Below are 22,495 nucleotides of genomic sequence, written 5' to 3'. Positions count from 1 at the left end.
TTCGTGGACCCCTGGCTGTGTTCCTGAAGTCGGTCGTCCTTCAGGGTAAGAGTGAAGGATACTCACATACAGTTAGAGTGACTGATTATCATGCCCTGTTGTGTTAGAAGAGCACAATGATGAAATTACTTTGTGATCTGAAATAGAAGCAGAGTGATAGCTAGAGACTTTAATTTTATTTCTTGCCTTAAATAAAAGACATTTTTTGATAATATAAATTGGAGTTTGAATTCTGTCAGTTATATGCTCTGTTCCATCAAACTTGGGCAGGCATTCAGCAAACCAGAGGTGGTGGTCAAGTTCCCTTCCTGCCCTGCCCTGTTTTTCCCCAGGTCTCCCCCCCCCCCTTTTTTTTTTTTTTTTTGGTAGCATTTCTGTTTTCACTGCCCATTTCCATTCTTTTTCTTTTTTCTTTCCTTCTTCTTCTTCTTTTTTTTTTTGTGGTCCAGTTCTACTTATTTTTAAACCTTAGCTTAAAAATTAATTCTTCATTGAAGGCTTTCCTGACCTCCAAAGCAACCTGTCTGTACTGCAGTATAGCCTCTTGGGTTTAACTCTATATTTCAGTTTCCTTTCTTCCTTCCTTCCTTCCTTCCTTCCTTTCTTTCTTTCCTTTTCTTTTTTTTTTTTAGAATGTCCCTCTCTCCCTTACTCTGCATGTGTGTATCTTGAAGGAAGAGGGGCGGAGTCTTCTCATTTTCCAATCACCAAGTCTTGCCCAGCGGCTGGTACCTAATAAGGTCTGGATAAAAGGGTTTAAATGACCAGATGACTGAGTGCTGGGTCAAAGGAAGTTGAATAAACGCATGATGGATTATTTTAACCTTCTTGGAAAAATAGGAGCAGGATAATCTACTAAGTGGAATAGATTATAAGAGGACATGGAATATTAAATTTAGAAGGATATCAGACTAGTGTTATAACAATATAATAGGACTTCATCAAAATATGAGTGAAAAGATGTGGCTCAGCAGAGGCCCGGCAGCATAAAGGTTTAGTCGGTCCGTGACTGTTCGTGACGAGGCCTGACTTGTGTGTTCTCTCTCTCTCATGTTTCTGTAGAGGGGGGTAAACAACTAAAAACCAGTATATGTTGGCACACTAGTGTGTGCTCCCACGCTGGGTGATAAAGATGCCTTTAGAAATGTTTTGAGAAACATGCACATGTTACAGCATTTTTAAAAATTGATGTCTAGTCATTTACAATGTGTCGATTTCTGGTGTGCAGCACAGTGTCCCAGTCATGCATATACACACATATATTCGTTTTCATATTTTTTCATTAAAGATTATTACAAGATATTGAACATAGTTCCCTGTGCTGTACAGAAGAAATTTTTTAAAAATCTATTTTTATATATAATGGCAAACATTTGTAAATCTCAAACTCCCAAATCTACATCATTATTTTTTAATTACAACCATAATAAAAATTCCATTAATTAGGCAAAATCTTAGTAGAAACTAATTAAGAAAACTTGGTCTAATTGAAACTGTTACCAGTTTGAATTACACTTCTGAATGAATAATAGGAAGAAACTTTGCATTATGCAACAATAGAAACACATTTTCAATCGTATCCTTCAGCTTTGTCTTCACTGGCCTTTTGTAACTGCAGCCAGCTAGCTAGTTGGCTGATTCTGAAACACACATACTCAGCACTGAGAACTTCTCACGTTCAGCATGGTCTGCATGGTTTAGGAAGAATGTTCCTTATTAAAAATTTTTTATACATCCATCACTTCAAAAAATATTTTTCTTCTTTTAATAATTTTAAAGAGTTTTGGTCAAAGTGAATAAAGTCTTTCATATTTGAAGTTGAGGTGGATTGATTGCTGGGCGTTTTGTAATTCTGCTTCTTGCATCAGTCATCAAATCTAAATTATTTGGAAATAATTTATTAAATCTAAATACTTTCAAAATAAATAAATTAGCTATTTTAAAAAACCAAATTTTTTTTTTGCTACTTTGGATTTGATTCTGTCATTTTTAACTATTAGTTGATCATCTCAGACATAGAAAAAAATGTAGTTGCATTCTGTACCAATGACTGTTTTTCCAAGTGGAAAGAATGAATTGTCTTGAACCAGTTTTTCATGTGTGACGGTTAATTGTTATTTCACTATGAGTATATACATTATATATGAACATACATTTCTGAGACAAATTGATTTCTTACTTTTAATGAAATTAATTTTTATAAAGAGACGGTGGCTGATTTAAGAGAATTATAATTGTATCATGACAGCATACTTCATTTCATATTCTAAACATTTTATCAGTGATCTATCTAAATAACCCTAAAGCATCAATTATTTCTTATCAGCTTGCTTTGTCGATATACATATAGCATTATCTTTTTTGTACATTCTGTGTCTAAAAAAGAAGAATCAGAATAGTATAAATGGCAAGCATGTGGGTAAATCCTTAAAATTAAATCCAAGATCATCGTCATGATTTTGTCTGTCTATCTTTCTTCACATAGGCAAGATTCATTTCTGTTGTCAATGCAGTGCTAGAGAGCTCAAGAAAAAGTGTGATCGCATTCCTGTTTCACTTGCCTGCTTGTCTTATATTTTCTGCTGTGAAAATGTAAAAATTTCATTGCAAACAGAGAAACTAATTTGGAAAAACATAGTGATGTTTTAGAAACTTTTCTTTATAGCTGAGGTGTTTATTGGAAAATAGAACCAGCAAACTCCTATTGAAAAGGTTTTTGCATGTATTTTAGATAACAAAATTTGAAAGCCCCTGGAAAAAGTGACCTTATTTTTCTGCTGAAGGTTGAACAGGTTTTACTTTAATGAATTCTTAAAAGTGAAGGATTTTATATTTATTTTTATGACCCTGAAATTATTATATTCTAACCATGCAAATGATTCAGACCAGTCCTGGAAGGTCTAACATTATTCAGCAACCTATGGAAATTAAAAATAATAGATGATGCAGACTGAGAGAGATACATGTGGTTTCACAAAGACTGACTTTTAATTGAACAGTAAACATTTGACAAAAGTAAATTTGTAGTTCAGTCCTGTAAAGGACTTTGAGAGAAACAGAGTTAAGGAATAAACTATTTTTTCAAGGTGGTGAATCAGAAGGAATTCTCCTGAAGTCAGGAGGAAAAAGTAAATTTAACATAGTCTCTCTACTAGTTCAAAATGTTATATTTCAAAAATTGTTTTTTTCATTTTTAGCTTAAAAAGTTAAAATTAGTTAACTATGAAACTAAGGATGGAAACAAAATAGCATATTTTTAGATATTACTTGGGAGAGTAATTAAAATCTTTCAAATTGATATAAAATCAATATTAATTTACATGGAATATGTGACTTTGAAGTAATCTTGATCACTGTAACTGTATAGTGCTTTAAAAAAATGCCTGTCAGGGAAATTTCTTTTTTAGGAAGAGTGGTAGTTGGATGAGACTTGTGGGTTATAAAAATCAGTAACTAACCATAAATTGTCGTCACCTTACCTTTTTGTTTGATGATTTCCATTTTCCTCTCCTCTCAGTATGTAATTAATAGATAAGCTCTTTTAAAGTAACATTGCCGGATTGTTTACTGATGTTTACAATTGAAGCTTGAAATACAATTGGGGAAGATAACTAGATACGAAGGCACTTTGCTGTTAAAGTTTTGAAGTTTAAAAAATACCCTCTATTAGCTGGAAATGTTGAACTTGATCAGCATATGGTGCCAGCCAGCCTCATCCCCACCCGTTCTTTTGTTGTCTTGTTATTGTTACAAGGCTTAATGACAGTTGTAAGCCATAGTCCTGGATGTGGGGGTGGGTCCACCCTGGGGAGAGGAGGAGGAAACAGCAGTGTGGATTATGGAAATATGGATTGATCTAAAAAGAGACCCCTTGTGTAAGAATGGGGCTCAGAGAAAAGCTGGGGAAACTGAAGAAAAGATGATAGAATATGATGTGAAAATGATCACTTGAAGTCTTTCCTTTCATTCCCAGCTGCTATGTTTTGGAGAAAAGGAATGCATTTGTGTGTTAAGGGGGAGCCAAAAAAGGCCAGATGAATGGTATTATTTATTAGATATATTTTCATTTTGAGTGAGATAAATTATGTGCATTTTAATAGACTTTGCATATGTTAGACTTTTTAAGTCTTAAAGACATAATGTTAAGTATGCTATTTCATAGAAATGTTTCAAGTAGTAAACAACATTTGATTAATGTTTGGCCTTTGAATAGACCTAATTTCAAAGATTAACTTCAAGGTTGTTATATATTAAGTATTTTAACTAAATATAATGCTGGATATTATATCTAAAATATGAAGGGTTTTTTTATTACTTTTATAACTTAGTTTTTCAAATACATGGTTACACATGTATTCCTATATATTTTTCTGGACAAGTGGTAATGTTGCAGTTTGTCTGGGTAAGCTCCTACTAAATGGTAACATGTATCTTTATGCTTAGCCTAGCTGATCACAAAAGACAACAATGCAGTCTACTGGTCATTTTTGCTAATGCAGACACAGGTCCGTGTGGTTTTAACTAGTTTCTGATGTGCTTATGTGCATTGAAGGAAAGGTTGTTACCTGATGCTAAAGGTTGGAAAAAGTTAGGCTGGAAAAGAGCGAGCATGAAAGCTTAGGAATCTGGCGTTTGGGAGGAGGATCATGTTTTGAGGGGTGTTTTGTTTTCGGTTTTGGATATGCCAGGTGCTCTGGTAGGGATGTCTTCTAAGTAGCAGGAAGGTTCCGACTGGAGTCAGGAGAGGATGACAGTGTGGCTTCCCACGGCTGTTTGGTATCTGACCTGGGTTCTGAACCTTGCCTTCGGGCCAGAAAAGTCCAGGCTTTTGTCCATCATGTGAGGCAGAGAGACTGGACTCCCCGCGGAGAGATGGGGGCTGAAGACAGAACCCTGGGAACACCAATGGGGAAGGCGGTGTGAAGTCGCCTGAAAAGAAACGAGGAGGTTAGGAGTGCGCTGGACGGGTTGGATACGGACCTCTAGGGCAGGTGCTTGTAAGCGGACCCTTAGCGTCCTCAGGTCAAGAGGCAGATCGCTGTCCCCTTTCAATCCCAAGTGTCTCATACCTCGTAGACACTGAATAAGCACATGTTGAATGAAGAAGTGATACACGTTGCAGAAAAGTCGAGGACGGTAAAGACTGGATGACACTAACAAGGCCGAGAAGACTCGGCAGCAGAAGGTGATGGACTTGCAGAATGTTTGTCAGACCTGCAAGAAAATTTTCAGTGACGGAAAGAATTATTTTAGTTTTACTTTTTAGCCCACCAAAGGTTGAATCTACTTTACAGCATTTACCTTAGTCTGCTTCAGTGAATGTCAGTCTTGTGTTTTATAATTACTCCTTATTTTCCATATATTCCAATACGATAATACATTGTAAAGAATAAATAGAAGTTACGAGATAATTTATTTAAGATAATTATTAATCCTTAACTGAGAAAATTATTCAAATAACTATATATACATATATATATATGTATATATGTGCACATATATATAGTTTCTGGTTTATTGAGTAAAATCTTTTACAAGAGACTCAGGAAATTGTGTTTTCTCTTTAAGGTCATTTATGCCAAAGCAGACTAGACGAGGGAGTGATCAAAACTCATTGCTATTTGGTGAGGCATGTTTGGTGGCTTTCTCTGTGAAAGAACCAGTGTTCACAGTTGAATTTCCCATAGAAAGAGTTCTGCGTGACAAGAACTAAGACCGAAATTGGCACCTTTACTTATAATCTCAGCAAGGGGCCAAAGGTTACGTCAGCAGGGAGTGTGAGCTATAGGGTTTTATTCCAGGAGGTGGATATTCTGTAATGGGTGGGGCAGAATAAGTTTGCAGCATAATAGCCCACAAAAATTTTGTTCAGAATTTCAAGAAACATTCATTCAAAGGAAAAAAAAAGACCACGTATGACTATAAATTTAGTTGTAGTTTGACATATTAAAAATGATGGGCGTGCACATTTTTTATAAAATAAAAATCTTGTAAAATTTAAGATAACCTAAAAATACAAAAAAATTTAGAGTTCTTGGAGTCTTGATTTTCAGCCCTGCTTGCTAACTGTATGTGAATAAGGTTTATTTTCATTACTGAGTACTTAGTTCCTGCTTTAAATTGAAGGGAATAAAAACATCTTGCAAACTTCATGAATGGACTTGCTGAAGGTACCCCTACCCCAGGCGTTCACCATCTGAGCTGCAGTTTTCCGTGCCTTCGTCTGACCGCCAGAGAGGCGGCTTCGGCCGAATCTGCAGCTTTCTACTCTTGAGCCCAAGATAATTAAATAGCCTCTCCACCCACCATCGTCAGCTCTGTTACTACTAACCTTGTTTAACCTCACCTGCCTGTGTCAGTCTAGCATCAGTCACTTGCTCTGGTGTGTCCCTTGTTCTGATTTGTGACAGATGATTTTGTTTCAGATTTTAAATAATATACTTCTGATTTAATCCCTTGGTATTTTGCTCCTCTGTGAGAAGGAGAATCAACTTTAAGTCCTTATTTACAAGTCTGTTGTTTGAAAGAAGTGAGATGTTTGCTTTTACTGTAAGTCTAGTATCTTCAGTAGTGATAAGCACTCGAACACACGAGCAGCATTGCTTCTTTGCCTCCGGACTTAATTTCAAGGGCCTTGAACGACCTCGGGCGGGTAAGGCTCACGTTTGTGATTGCATAGGACTCCATCTCTCCTCCCAGGATTTCTTCACATTGCCGCCCGCTGCATTTTTTCATTTACCTGGTGGAACTTTGGTTCTGAAGTATGAATTGTATGATCTTAACTATTCATGTATGTGGACAGAATCCACCACATAGAGACCAAGCAGGATCAGATTTAGGCACTGCTGGTTATATGTTGGAACCTACATGAAAACACAGTGAAAAAAGTGCCCAGCGTGGGGAATGATGGCTGAAGCTTCAGCTGTGAGTTCAACTCCTGATGCTGACATTTGCTGCTGTGTGACTTTGGGCAAGTTACTCCGTCTCTTTACCACCCTCCTCCCCCCAAACCACCACATAACAGATGTAAAGTGCTTAGGTCAGAACCTGGCACAGAGTAAGCAATTGTTTTATCGTCTCTTTATTTAAGAAGATAATCAGAAAGAAAGCATGCAGACTCGTAAATCACGTTTCCTTGAGCTGCCTACCAAGGCAGATCGACTCTGATGGTGCGAGAACAGTCTCTGCACATGAGTTCCGCCAAGTTTCTCAGGGCACGGGGGGAGGGGGTGCCAGGCGCTGGCTAGGCCGGGGGCGGGGGCCCAGAGGTGAGCCCGCCCTCAGAGATCTGGAGATCCATTTCTCCTGACCAATCGCGTCAGTTGTAACAGCCAGGACTTTCACTTCGCTTCCAGCTTGGCTGATCTCTGCTCACTGATTAACGTGCTCTGTGATGGTAACCCCGGCCGTGGCCAAGCACTCTGTAACCTGTCTTGACGCCAGTCCTGAGGAAAAGAAATATGCTTATGTTTTCATCATCATATGGGAAGATGTAGTGATTTCATAATTTGGGAATTTTATAATAAAGTTGCTAGTTGAGGGGGGTATAAAATGTGAGGAACAATATCAGTTGTCCATAATAATGGACGACTGTACAGTCATGTCTCTCACTCCTCCCGTACCTTTTAATCAGTGCTGTTACCTTTCTCTGTCTTCGTCTGGGCCAGCTTGTCTCTCTGGAACAGCAGACATTTTATCCGCTACCTCCTGGACGTCTCCGCTTTCCTCCTGTTTACTTCTTAGCCGTGTCCCGCTCTCTGCGAGCCTCTGCAGCCATCTTATTTCAGGCCATCACCTCTCACCTCGATTATTGCCGAGGACTTCTGCTTTCCCAGCCCTCAGTCTTGTCCTTTGAAAGTCCGTTCCATACACTATAGCCAGAATGACCTTTCTAAAACTCAAGTCAGTCATGTTCCTCCTTAGCTTTAAATCCTTTAAGGCTTCCCTGATTCTCTTAGGTAGGCTGACCATGATTTATGGTCCAAACTGAGATGCTTATTATTAATTTTTTCACTGATAACTTATATTTGGTGCAGTGCAGATCTCAAGTGTACAGTGAAATGAGTTTTGACAGGTGCATACACTTATGCAGCACACAGTCCTTTAAAGATGCAGACTGCTTCTGTTACTCCAGAAAGTTCCCTCTGGCTGCTCCCTGGCTCCTTCCTGTGCCCGCAGCCCGCGGATACCACTGTTCTGATTTGTGTCCCCATAAGTCATGACGTGGACACTTTCAAGAGCAGAAGGGATTGCTGTTGATGATTATGGTGAGATGATAGGTACGTGTCGGGTGTTCCGGGTAAACCAGGGGGTGGTTTCCCTGCCCTTTGTATCAAGTCCGAAGTTCCTAACTGGCCTAAAGGTCTTGTGCTGTCGGCCGTCCCCTGCTTATCTCCCAGCCACGTTCTCCGTCGCTCTCCCAGCCTCCGCACTTCTCTTGCTCACCTCTAGACCTTTCTGGGCTTCCTGTGATGGGCAGACCGTCCTTGCCGCCTCTGTACTTCCCTCTCCTCGTGCTGCAGCCGGGCCAGCCTCTCTCCTCTCCTTGTTTCTCCGTGTCGCTATGACTTCCTCCCTTGGGACCTGCACTGCACTCCTCCGGGGGCCCCCTCCTGAACTCGCTTTACGCGTCTGTCTTCTAGGCTCCCTGGTGCTTTCCGCTTTCCCCACCAGTGCTCTTACCGAGTTACGTTGTCATTGTCTGTGATGGCTGTTCACACAGTAAATATTTGCTAAATGAATATGCACAAACCTACATAAACATTAACTTACGTAAGTAAGTTCACTTTAAGTTTAAGTAAATACGAGTTAGTACTGATTAGACTGTATACCTCTTTAATTACATAGTCCTCGGAGAACAGTCTGTATTTTATACCTGTGTAATTAAAATTTAATTCTCCCAGACGAAGCCTCCGAGTAGGTAAACAGACAATCAATTATGATTTTTCAAACTTCTAAAAGATACCATTTTCCCATTTCTACTAGGTGATCTTATAAACTCCAAGGGCCTTCAAAGGCATAGAGAAATAATTCGTAAGTGCACTGTTGCTCCCAGAAAAGAATAACCATCTAAAGATACATTTTTTCAAACACCTTAAAGTGTAGGGCCCCTGATTTATGCTCTGAAACTTAAAGCAGCAGAAAAACAGCAGGATTTCCACCTGGTTTATCAGAGGATTCACTATTGGGGGAAAATTAAGCAGGGCAGGCATAGTTCGAAACTGGCTCAAGACAGCTTAAAAGAAAAGGGAAAATTGTAATGAACTTCTCTAGAACACGTATCTCTGCTTGTCATCCATAACACAGAATTCATGTCCTTAACGTGTGACTTGCCCCGTGAATGGAGAATATTTACACGAACATCATGGCAGATACCATCGTCTGCACGTGGTGTAGGTGTAAAGAACGAGAGGAATAATACGAATCAAGCGTCTGGTAGAGTCTGCAAGACTGGGGGGAAGTACAAAGTAAAGATTAACAAAGAACACAGAGGGATTGACTCAGAATTGAAGAAGGTAGAAGACATGATTCAGGAATAGAGGGCAGCGGAGGAGGGAGGGCGCCTCTGCCAGTGTCGCAGCCAGGACGTTGAGCAGGGGAGGCAGCAGGACGCACTTCCATTGGTCGGTTGGCCAGTGCCTTCTGGAGAGCTGGTGATTAATCTCTAGCAAGTGGATTGATAAATAAGTACATGAAGAAGGAATTTTGTTAACAAACCCTCCCTTAAATGAAAAATGTCTGTTGGCGTGACTCTTTGAATATATTTTTAATTCAAAGGAGTAGCCAGTGCGGTAGCCCCCCATCGGCTCATGTACACACCGAAGTCAGGAGAGATGCGCAGCGTTAACGGAGTCTGCTGCTACCGTGTCCGGTTAAACAGAAGTAGCTGGACGTACTCAGATCTGTGTCTCTATCCATATGCACCTGTATTAACTAAGTATGTTAAACGTCTTCCAAGGAGGCAGATAAATTATTCAGTATGATGTTTTTCATCATTTTCTATCTCAGTATGTTAATGCTTTGGCCTAGGTAGGCCATTGGACACAGGACCTTAAATGTTGTAGTTACTCAGTAAATACTTGTCGAATGCTTAAGTATCTTCTTTGTTTGAATTCATATGACACTTAAGAGTTCTGAAAACAAGTAACTAATTAATAAGAGTTAACAGTTGTTAGAGGGTTTATGTGCCTGACATTGTGTAATCATTTTACATGGATTTTTAACTTAATCCTCATATAAATCCCCCAATAAACCCCCACTTAATCCTACGAGGTAGATAATAACTTTGTGCATTTTTCTAGAGGAGGTAACTGGGGCATGTAGCCAGCAGCTTGCAGAGCCAGATTTGAAGGCTGCCTCGTGGCTGCAGAGCGCTGTGCACTGACCCCAGGGCCCGTCCTCTGCTGCCTGCCTGTGCCCATCAGGCACGTACCTGTTTCCTCGGATCTGGTCTTAAATTCTGAAAATTAGGAGATGCATTTCCTTCGCCCTCCCCAGCATCCAGCTGCGGGTTGGCGTCATGGTAGCTCGTCAGACAACTGATGTAAAACTTGTTTCTGTCTCAAAATTGAAGCATTTTCTACTTACCTTAATTCTCCTTATCTTGATTTAACTGACTGATACTTATTTTGAAATACCTCAGTATCTATAATGCAAATAAATCCCATAGGCCATGCTCCATTTTGTTATATAGATACTTCTTCTGACCTAGGAAATGTGACTAGTGAAAATAGGGGTGTATGAGGCCAAGCAGACTGGTCTGAAAGGAATGGGGGTTATATGGTTACTAGGGAAAAGGAGGGGCGTCTTCTTAGTGGCTTGTTCTTAGAGTTGGGTAATTGTTACTCAGATCATTGATTAAAAGTTAGTGTTAACCTAGGGATAAAAATCTGAAGGTAGTTTGTAATAGAATTTTTGACCAAAAAAAACCTCTGGAAATCCATGTATATATATATATACGTATATACATATATACATATATATATATATATATACACACACACACAAACAAACACACACACTTTCCTTTCATGCCTTTTAAATTCTTCTTTTTATCTTACTGAGGGAAATGTAGTCATGCCTTTTCTTTGCCAAGTAAAGCACCCATCTAATTGTAAGGGTGCATATATTTGGTAATGTCACTCCGCCCTGCTTGGAATCTAGGCTTTTTCATTGACATTAGATTAAACTAAGGTGACTGTTTTTCAACTAAGAGGTCTCGTCACCTAAGACTGATATACATAGAACCAGAATGCTCGAAATTCATATTCCACAGTAGAGTTCTTTTTACAGCAGGATGTGTCTGCTTCATGGCAGCTATTTAAATCTTCCAATAATAAAAATTAATTAATTTTTGATAGTGAAAAATAACTTGATCAGATTTAACAGTCTCAGCAGTTTTAGCGTTAGAATTCACAGACATAGAGTGCTTTCCCTGATCGAAGGAAGAAGGGTGAGAAAGAAATCTACTTCTACCAGTGCAGGAAAGTAAAAACCAAGGGGCCGTCCCACAGCGGTCTCAGGTATTCCTTAGCCCTAAATTTAAGAGTCTCCAAGTTTCAAAAAACTTCTTTAGAAAATGAGATGATGTTTAAAGAGGCTACACATGTAATTTGCTGTATGAATGTAACTCTACCTTTTAATAAAGTTCATCCTGATCGAATCACCCTGCTAGGATGGCCATGCTCCCTTGGGCTTAAGCCGCCGGGGTCCAGGTGTGCACTAGGTGGCTGCAGCTCAGGGAATGTTTCTTTTGAGAAAAAAAAAGTTTACTCTTCTCCCGTGTAAAGCACAAATAGATGGAATGATCATATGGCATTAATCAATTCTCATTTATTTGGGGAGATAACATTCAAAATTAGGTGACCATCTTTGTAGAAATCTGTGGTCTTTGTGAAAAATTAGATTAAAATTGACAAGTCACCTCCTTTATACAAAATAATTTTGAAAGTGGTATTCAAGTGCATGAAATTATGTTTATTTGGAAACTGTCCTTATATACCAGTGTATTAGATTTCCCCTGAGAATTTTGGTATAACTTGAATTCTTACCTAATTAAAATTTTTGTGAGGAGTCTTAGGAAAGAAAATACGATACTTCACTCGAGCTTCTTTATACTTGCCTGTTCAGTGGAAAATGATTGAATTTGAATCCTGACTTTCCCTCCAACCAGGCTAAGGCTGAGCTGAGTGCAGGGACCTGTTTCCCTGGCCAGCGACGAGCCTGGGAGGGGCTGTGGCCTTCTGGCCAACTGGGGTGAGGGAGAGGGTGGCCGGTGGGGCTTCGGGGGGGAGCCTCACCAGCAGAGGAAGCCTCCCCGGGAGCCTTCACCGGACACGTGGTGTCTTCACGTGACGTAGCAGAGTCTGGCACCTCATTTTGTGACCACGAGTAGAGGTGGCTGAGGACAAAGCCAGGACCCTCAGGACGGCAGGGGGAAGGGTGGACTGGAAGACACGTTGGGCTAGTCAGTCCCTGAGCCGGACGACCTAGTCGCCTTCCGCAGCGAGAGACTCGCTGTTGCTGTTACACCTTGAGCGCCCTTATCTGATACGATTAGTCGGGTTCCTCCATCACGGAAGCCATGCAAACCACGTCAAAGAGTTGATGCCCTGAGTGTTGGCAATCAGACTATGTTTTTTTTTGAAAAACTCTCCCAAGTGATTCTTACACCCTCTTATCTTCCCTCTAATTCTTTCTACCCTCCGTGGAAAACCTCTGGGGCAAGATGGTTGTGAAACCGAGTGAACAACACCTGATGAATGATGGATTATGCAGGTCAGGGAAAGGGAGAGGTCTGGACAACTGACTGTGTTTGGTGTGGGCGGCGGGCTGGACGGCCCTGCCGGGCTAGGCGAGACGGAGAGAGGAGGAGTGTAAACCTGAAGGATGGCTGCAGTTGTGTTCATCCTGAATTTGAGGCGTCTGGGGAACACTGGTGCTGGAAGGTGGTTAGATGTGTAATCCAGGGCTCACAGAAGGATCTCAGCCGTAAGACTGAGAAATTTGGTTGCTGTGGTTGAACGCATGTGTGTGGGTGAGATTGCCCAGGCGGAAGCCGCATTTGCCGAGTGTGGACGAGAGGAGAACACGGGGGACATGCGGACAACGTTGTGTTCCAGCGCAGAGCGAGGGAGGGCGCCGTCGAGGGGGAGGGAAGACGGGTGACGATGCTAACGGTGATGCGTCTCGTTTCATCTCAGATTTTTCTCAGAGAAATTCTAAGGCTTTTGTAGTTACTGAACTTTAATCAGGAGGTAAGCTTTACATATTTCAGCTTTTTTTTTTCTTTAAAGCAGATCATTGAACGCTCCTTTCCTCTTTCATTTGATCAATTTATGGCGCTGCCTGCGGACCCCCGGGACAGAGTCGGCACACCACTCTCCACGCTGGCAGCGTGCGCCCCTCTCGTGCGGGGGTGACTGGATCGTCACGCGTGTTCGTACAGACACGGGCTGTAGGAGCGGGAAACCCCCAGTGTGCGATCTCCATCAGTCCTGGCTTCCAGGCGGTTTGTTTGCGTAGTGACTGCGTTGCTTTTAGGGCATATGCAGACGTGTGTGTTGTTGCATTTTGCTAGTCATAATTTTATATTCTATTTCGCTCTTTTTGTTATTCCTATTTTTAACGTTTGACATGTTAGTGTGTTCTTTTTGAATAACAATAAAATATTTTAGAGAACTAAGAGGATTTGAGAACCCAAATAATTTTTCTTGGCTAAGGAAATTAGTTAGGTGTTTCATAAAAATGCCTGTAGAAAGCGGAGAAACAACTCTTGAAGAGGATTGTCTTAAACCTTTCCTGTAATCTGTGGGTGCCCACCTAGAAATACGTGTGTGTGTGCCTGCCTGTGTGTGCGTGTGTGATGCCAAGAACGCTGTGTGGTGGAGACACCAGACCTCACGAACACTTCTAATAAATGTAAAAGTACAGTTTTCAATTAAGATCGTTATTAAAGGTTCCAAAGAACTGTTTGCGTGTATCTGATTGCTCCCTCCCGCTCTCTCTGTCTGTCTCTCTTCTTTTTAACCTGAGTGTGAATAGCACCTGTAATTAAGGAGGAAGCTGAGCCCTGGGAGCTAGGTGGGACCTGCAGCCATTGATCTGCGTAAACCCAGCTTATACGTTGAGGGGGGAGACAGGCAGCCTCTGAGCTGCTTTGTCTCTGACAGAAGCTGAGGGAGGACTTTTTTGTCTGTACTGTTTATACACTGGTCTGTAGACCTGCTGGCTGGTTGAATTTTAAAGAGTGCGGAGGTTTAAAGACTTGTCCCCTGAGGGTTGCTTCTGCCAGTTGGGGAGCGAGCCGAGGCTGTTTGCAGGAGTGTGTGCGTGTGGGTTGCTTGTGGAAGAAGGGGGGTGGCGTGAACGATCGAGCAACTAACTGGGAAACATTCTTCTTGATTTGAGTCTTAAAACTGATGTGGAATATATGACTAATCCGGGTATATTTGGAAGCAGGCAACGGATTTTGAATATATATTGTTATTGTTACAGAAAGTACATGCACAGCTTGGCAGGGGGTGGTGTCTTAAACTGTGCTGCAGGGAAGTGGCTTCACTTTTTGCAGCATGAGGGAAGGGCTGGCGATGGTCAGGTGGACTGTTCTCATTTGTAATGAACCGTTTTCAGTTTAAGTGATTTAGATTATTTCAAGTTTAGCAGCTCTTTTAATTACATTTAACAAAACCTTGTCAGCAGCGCATCAGTTAGCCTTGTCTAAGCATGAGCCTTGCGCTCATACTTTCAAAGACATGTTCCTGCGCAAACCAGGTACCCTGCCCCAAAGACAGAAGGTGACAGAAGATGGCTTTTTCACTTGGCACTTTTCTTTTAGCTTCAGGGACTTAAGGCTCTTGAAGCTTTCTTAGGGGTTGGCTTTGTAATTTTACACTTTTTAACGTTTTTAATTGATACCTTATTTCAGTCTACATTTAAAAAGAAAGTGAGAAATTCTGTTCTGAGACACTCAGCACCGTGTTCCTGCATGGCGTTTAGATGCTCACATATTGATGACTCTTCTGAGTGAGTTTCACTGGTAGAGACGTAGTAGGTGGGGTGTTTCTGGGGGTCCTACTGCATCAAGATAGTTGCTCTTTTTTTCTTTTTAATATGAAACATCCTCATACATCTCTGCTTTGTCTCATAAAATCACCTGACTTTGAACTTGTATGACGGCATCTTCAGTTCTCAAGTTTAACTTTCCAGTAGGAGTTGATTTTAAGTTGTCTTTCGTATGAACGAAATAGATCTTTTTCTATTTTTTGCCCAATGGCTGATGTGTGTTTGCATTTTGTTATACTGGTTAATGCATGTGATTTCTAAAATTATTGTGTAATGACTGTGACATCACTGCAGGTTTCAAAGTCAGTAAGATTATTTTCTATGCTTAATTAAAACATTGATTTTCATATTAGGCAATTCTTAAATAAAAGTGCACGGACTAGGAGCTATGTTGTTTTGCATGAAAGGCTTGTTTTCAGATCCACATGTCTTTAAGAGTGTTATCTGAGATAAAACTTCATGTGACTGCTGTTGAATTTACCAGGAGTGCAACATGGAAACGTTTGTCTAGCTATAGAAAATCCTTTTATTTTGAGCCCGTTTACTGTGGGATGCGTGGAGCTGGTATACATCTCAGCGATGCGCCCTGCTGCCAACTTCATTCCCTTTTCTCTGCCTGCATTTTAATTGAAACAACATTTATATTTTTGAGCCAGGATCTGTCAGAAGTCCCTGTGGCTGGTCCGTGGAACAGGCAGTAGCAGACCCAGCCTCCCCATATGGTGCGGTGCTTCTTGTAAAATCCATATGGCCTTGTTGAAGGGAGTCCCAGCGGGGACGGCAGGGGTGTTAATACCCTTCAGGCCAGGCCTTCCCTCCTGGGGCTTCCGCGCCATTGTCAGTGCAATCTGCCAAAGCACACACTTAATTCCTTTTTAATAATCAATTATTTTCGTCTAGGAACCTGGGCTACTTTTCTTAAGAAAAAAACAAACTTTCTTTCCCCCTAAAATATGTCTCAAGAAAGTTTTAACTGCATCTTTAAAAATATTCTAAAGCTTTTTTTTTTTTTTTTTGATTTACATTTGCAGGAGGTACTGCAGACTGTGTCAAAGTTCTGCTTCCCCGTTGACGTTGAAAGGTACAGTAAGTCGTCGTGTGGAACAGCCCCAGCCCGTCCAGTGAGCGCGCGGAGATCGTTACATGCGGTTTCTTTATAAAATGCAATGGACTTTTATTTCACTGCTTCTAACTAAAAAGACTAGAGGTTCCAAATGAAATAGTATTTGGAACGAAGGAGCCTTTAAAATCATTGTGTCTTGTTTTTCCCCCTGCGGCCAGTTAGGGGACGCCTTACGGTTCCATTTCTTCCCTTTGTCCTTCAGGGACACGTTGTAAGCACTAGCAGAAAAAGAAAATACTAATATGTCCTTTATCAGGGCCTCAGGATTGTGCCTTTTAAAATGAGATGTATACGTCCTGGTTTCTGTCTCACTTCACCCGAGTTGAAAAGACCATCTGTGTGATATTGTAAACCTCACAGCTACTTGTCTCCCAAGAATAGCTTTATAGAAAGAGTGCAATATTGTGCAAGGCTGCAGAGAAACCCTCTTACCTAGCAGTTTTGAAAATCTCATTATGTTTGTATTTTACTGAACAAATACTGAATGAATAGAGTAATACCTGTGTGTAGTGGAAATGTCACAGAATGTATAGCCCTGGGAGCACAGTAACAGATCATTTATTGTTTTTCATGTGCTGTTCACACCCTATTATCGGTTTTTTTAAGAGTGTGCTATGAGGGGATTTCAAAAGAAAATTTAGGAAAATATTTTACTTAAAGTAAAGATTGGTAAAAATCTAAAATTTTACAATATTAAAGATAAAGCCGTTTGGTCGATGGGCTGGCTGGCACCCGTTGTTTTTACCTCTTCACCAGGAAATCGTTTGTGCTTGTTGCTAAACTTGCAGCTTCCAAATTAATAGCAAAGACAGAATAAAGGAAGGAAAGCTGTGGAAGGATATTGTGTGCACTGGGCACTAGAGGCTGTTCGTGAAGTTTGTTAAAATTAAAAAAAAAAACTGTCACCATGAAAGTGTATTTGTTAAATGTTCAGCACTTGAAATGCAATATTTTCTGACAATTGAAAATGATTTGTAGTGTTGGCGCACTAGGAAGTAAATAACTTATTTCCTTTTACTTAATTTCTGTGGCTGTTTCAAAGCCAAAATTTAGGTGTCATGGAAATTTTATTTTGGCAGAAAGAAGCAGATGTTCCGTTATCATTGTCTAGGGGCAGGATTATAGCAGTAACAGGAAATGTGTTTGTGTATTTTAAATAGGAATGAAGGTTTGGTGTAATGACTTTTACTGCACCTTACGTGGCAGTGTGACACGTGTGAAGACAGTGTGATTCTAAGTTCAGAATTAACTAAAGCTGTTTGTAGTCAGCTTTTCTGTAGAAATTTGTATTCTTACTTTGTACTTGGAAACTATTGTCAGTACACAGGTAGCCCTAGAAGGGATGCTAAAAAAAACGCTAGTAGTTATCTGCAGGGGACTTTGCGGGTGACAAAGTCAGCAGAAGAAGCAGTTAGAGCTGGCGGTGGCTCTGGGAGGTTCTGAAGCAGCTGATGGGCCGCCCAGCATCCTTGGAGCCAGGGGAGCAGACGTGGTTGGCGGGTCTAGCTCCCCACTTCCACGCTTCTGTTAGTAGTGTTTTCAGAATGTATGGACTATTTGATAAGTATTTTTAAGCACGTGAAAAGTTGCAGTGAGATACCTTATGATTCCCTAGTAAGGGGTTGGCATATCCTGAATTGCTCAGCCCACAAGGTGTTACAACTCACTTGGGGACTTGATTCGTGAATTGGTTTACACGTTACACGCTCATTTGAGTCTTAGAGCACAGCTCTAGCTTTAGAACCAACAGCTCTAGCTTTAGAACCAACAGATTGGAAAGGTGAAAACAATGCCACGTACAAATGTATTCTTGCTTTAGCTTTTCTTTAAGGAAATGCTCACACATGGCTTTAAGTTTTATAATATTCCTGTGTTTCAGAGTGTCTCAGAATCAAGTTGGACAGCACTTTACCTTTGTACTGACAGACATTGAAAGTAAGCAGAGATTTGGATTCTGCCGACTCACGTCAGGAGGCAAGATTTGCTTATGCATCCTCAGGTGAGTGTCGGTAGCAGAAGGCAGGTGGGTGCACAGCAGATTAGCTGTGTCTCTTTTGTGCTTTGTTATGTTTGGGGTGCTTAAAAATATGCTTATGTACTTTTTATTTGTTTTCTCTAAATCCAACTAGGTTGAAAAATAATTTTATTTACTTTCTATATAGCAATTAGGTTAAAAGACTTACCAGTAACAGCAGCATTTGTCTTCAAAGAAAATTTTTAAAAATTAGTTGTGTGGCTTTAATTTTGAAAAATTAAGATATGAGTTCAAATAACATGTTTTCACATATTAAACAGGATGCAAAAATTCAATTAAATTAATACGTCCTCTTTTCTCTCACTGACCTAGAGCTTGGACCTTTGAAAGTGAATTGTTGGTTTAAGGCAAAGGTTGCAAACTGGTGATTCTGGGCACAAGTGTTTAGAGGAGTTTTATTTGGCCACATGGTGTTTTAAAAATTTTAGAAGATGTTTCTAACCTTATAAATTCTACTGAAATTTTGTGTGAAGTTCATGTTTCTCGCTCCTTTGGCTAAGCGGGAGCGCGCGCTGGTGCGGGGCTCGCGCTCAGCGGCGGCGGGGCTGTTGCTGAGCTGCAGGCGGTTAGCTGGTCTCCAGGTCCTACCTGTCCGCCTCCATCACTCACGTGGTCCTGTGATGTAAGGGGCTGAGAGTGTGCCTCTGTCTGTGAGCCTTGGGTTTGAGTTGCTGATGCTGAGAAGGGAGGGTCTTGAAGGTTAACTTCCCTTTAGTACATCCTGATGCCCCAGAGACACAGACGTGTCCCATAAAAGCCAGGCTGTACTGTGATTATAATATGGATTATTGGTCAAGCTAGATTCTATAGAAATGTTGATAGAAAAATAAATAACCTTAAATGTAGTAATCAAAACATTGCCAGAAAAATTTGGTATAAAATTGATACCTACTCTGTTCCTTTGCTGTTTAGCTACATTCCTATCCTTTGAGGGTTAAGTTATAAATTTACTCAGAATATGTGTTAGAGTTGGAAAATGTTTTTCAACCTTTATTCAAAAGTAATGCCTCTCTTTCTTTAGACACGGCGTTTTCATCTGGAACCACTAGATTTAGCTCTTCTGTTTTGCCTGCGTTATGCTTCAAGCTGTAGGCTGGTTCTGCTTGGAAGTCAGTGGGTCGCGTGGGGTTGGGGGGGACAGTGTGGAAAGTGGGTCGGGAGGTCTCCTTTGGTCTCTGTGTTTCACTCTGGAAGTTCAAAACTGCAGTTTGAAGGGCAGCGTGACCCTATGCACTCTGCCCAAGACGAGCTTGCCCTAGCAGAAAGACCAGAGCTGCGTGTGCTTTCTCGTTTTCCTCTATGGTTTTTAAAATCTTTTCATTAAAAAAATTAAATTTACAGAAAAGTTTGAAGACTAGTCCGATGAGCTCTTGTCTGCACATCGCCGGGACTCCAGCCGTCAGCGCGCTTCTCCCCCTCCCCCACCGCTGTCCGCGCACGCGTGTGCCCGGCTCGCTGGGTCTCTTTTCCTCTCATTACAGTATTCTTTCGCTGACCCCTTTGCGAGTACGTTATAGTTGTGATTTTTCTGTAATACTTGACTTTGTGTTTTACAGTTTACCTCACTGTCTCCAGAGTGACTTCCTAATTCTCGTAACTAGAGCCTCTGGACCGTTCTCTTTGAGCTATTAAGATACTTTGAATACACTGAGCCTGTTAATAATCAGCAAATAGTTATTAAATCTCCACAACAGCCCCTCTGAGTATGCTTGTAGAATAAGTGTTCTTAGAAATTTCTGTTTAAATTTAGGAAAGGCATTATTACCTTGGAGTATTTACACAAAATATGGACTATAGCTGTTAGTTAGGTGATTGAAGGATGAGTGCAGTGGCCGCATCTCCAAGCCAGCTGTTACTGATCTGTGGGAAACAGGTTCTGAAGCACTGACGATAATCAGGATGTTTTTATCTGTGATTGTCTAACTTGTGCATGTGCGAGAATACTTGGATGTTGTGGTACTCCGAATTAAGAATAGTTTTACTTACAGAAAATAGTTCTATCATTTAAATATAATAAAAGAAAAAGTAAAATCATCTGTGCCAATAAAGGAAACCTTTCACAATCAGCATTATTGGCTTTTTAATCTTTTTTAAGAAAGAAATATTGCTTTTATTTTTGTCATTTGACAGTGCTTTCTGGTGGATAAGAAATAGTAGATATCAAAGGTTTATGAAAAAATTGTGGAGGAGAATCTTAAATTGAGAAGATACTATCCTACAGCTTATTTTTTCCTAGAAAGTTACAAAAAGGCTGCCATCTCGGATGTTAATGGGGTATCTCAGTCTTTATCCTGGAAAAGGTATATGCTAAGGTGTTCTTTGAGAATAGCCAATTTAGAGAATAGTCAGTAAATTAAAGAACTAGAGAATTAAACAATTTAGTGCAATTTAGCAACTTATTCAGAAAGTTGTTATGGATAGATAAATACCTATTTTAAGGTGTAGTCAGTGTATGTCTGCGAAAATAATTTTGACCAATCACTGTAAGTGCTGTAGTGAAAGGAATCATGGCCATCTGGGTCCTGGTTTGTCCGTGGACCATACCAAGCCTTCACCACTTTACATGTAACCTTGTAAGTGTTGAAAGGAAAGCTGAGACTCTAAATGTACTAGAAGAAAATGTTGATTCTTAAAAGCTACTGTAGCTGTGAGAGCCTTTTCATGCCTAACATTGAATCCTAAAGCCAAAAAGTTTGGCATCTTCGACTACATAATGATGAAACGTTTGTTTGTTGGCAGATACAATAAGGAAATTTTAAATACCAATAATAAACTAGTAAGAATATATTTACAACCACTGTAACAGAGAGCTAATCAACTCAGTATATAATAAGCACCTACGGGTGAATAAGGGAAAGGAAAACAACTGATTAGGAAAAGAAGTGAAGCCTCTGAATGACATCTTCACAGAGGAAGTGTGAGCAGCGTGCACTCCTGTGCGTGATGCTCAGCCTTACTGACGGTAAAAGAAATGAGCACGTTAACGTTGGCAGAAATGACTCAAAAAAATAAGCATGAGAGGAAATAGAAGCTTTATGTGCTGTTTGTAGCTCTATAAAATGACATGACCCTTTGAGGGGAAATTTATAATTATCTATCAGATTTTTAAAATCTCATGCTCCTTGTCAGTTAATTCCAGTTCTAGGAACCTAAATCTTAGGAATGTTCTCAATGGTGAGCAGTAAAGTGTGAGCAGAGTCATTTATTACAGCATGGTTTATAACAGCGAAATATTGGACATAAATGTCTGTCAGTAGGAGTTGATTAGTTACGTTATGGTACATTCTCCAGTCTCCACTTTGTGCCTCCTCCCCTCCAGAATGTTGTCTGTTTTGTCCACTAGTGTATTGTATTCCCAGTTCCTACAGTAGTGCCTGACACATAATGAACTCTTAACAGATATTTGTTGAATAAATAAATGAATTAATTAATGAATAGTACCATGGAATATTATTTCGCTTTTAGGAAAAATTATACACATGTACAGACACTAACTTGGAGAAGTGTTTATGATACATTATGAAATGATAAAAAGTTTTAAAGTAATAATTTACAGTAGTTAATAACAAAGATTTATATATTAATATATGATTGCATATACTTGTAAAAAAGTCTAGAGGGACAGAGTGCTAATTCTTTTACTTTACACACTTCAACATTCATCTATTTTTGCAGTGAGGAAAAGTAGTTTAAATCAGTTTTTCCCTGCTCTAAAATTCTCAGATGTGAGGACTGTAAATAGCATATTGGATATTAGTGGGGATTTAGCCAGATCATCCTTTGTCAGGTAAGACACTACGTGTGTTTTTCAGTGTCAGCACTCCAGAGGCAGACAGCTGATCATTGTGGGACAGCAGAATTAAGAATGGAAAGGCAACGGTTGTTTTCATTTTTCAACCTTGAAACCTGGAATGACAATGCAAAAAAATGATCTTTGAAAGAGAAAAAAAAAAATTGCTGGTGAGATGACACCCCCCCCCCCCCCGTCTTGGAGTCAGATAGTGGTGTTTTTCTGTAGCTTTAACAGTGTTCAACATGGTGGAAATGCTTTGTGAGGTGGTGGGAGAAACGATGCTACACCTGCATTTTCTCTCTTGCTATTTTTGTTCTTCCAGCGACATTTCTCTCATTTAATTTCATTGTATCCTTGAGATATAGTAGAATAAATTTCTTTAGTTTCATATAAAACCAAGACCTAGAATTTAGGAGGGTGTGGGGAAGGAAGGTAGAATTATCTAATGAACTATTCATAGGATTGGTTGAGGCAATCAGAT

General features: G+C 40.2%; 1 protein-coding gene across 4 annotated transcripts in view; it reads left to right on the top strand.

Moving 5' to 3' along the window:
- The window catches only part of DENND1B (DENN domain containing 1B), a 213,049-nt gene that overhangs the window by 71,374 nt on the left and 119,180 nt on the right, over nt 1-22,495 (top strand). For all 4 annotated transcript variants that reach the window (XM_014564682.2, XM_014566635.2, XM_032466801.1 and 1 more), the window contains exons 4-5: nt 16,095-16,144; nt 18,066-18,185. In XM_014564682.2, the coding sequence (XP_014420168.1) occupies nt 16,095-16,144; nt 18,066-18,185 (170 nt within the window). The remainder of the gene's footprint in view (nt 1-16,094; nt 16,145-18,065; nt 18,186-22,495) is intronic.

Source organism: Camelus ferus, chromosome 23, assembly GCF_009834535.1.
Source record: "Camelus ferus isolate YT-003-E chromosome 23, BCGSAC_Cfer_1.0, whole genome shotgun sequence".
Taxonomy (NCBI): Eukaryota; Metazoa; Chordata; class Mammalia; order Artiodactyla; family Camelidae; genus Camelus; species Camelus ferus.
Note: the sequence above shows the minus strand (reverse complement) of the source record. Positions and strands in the feature narration are given on the sequence as shown.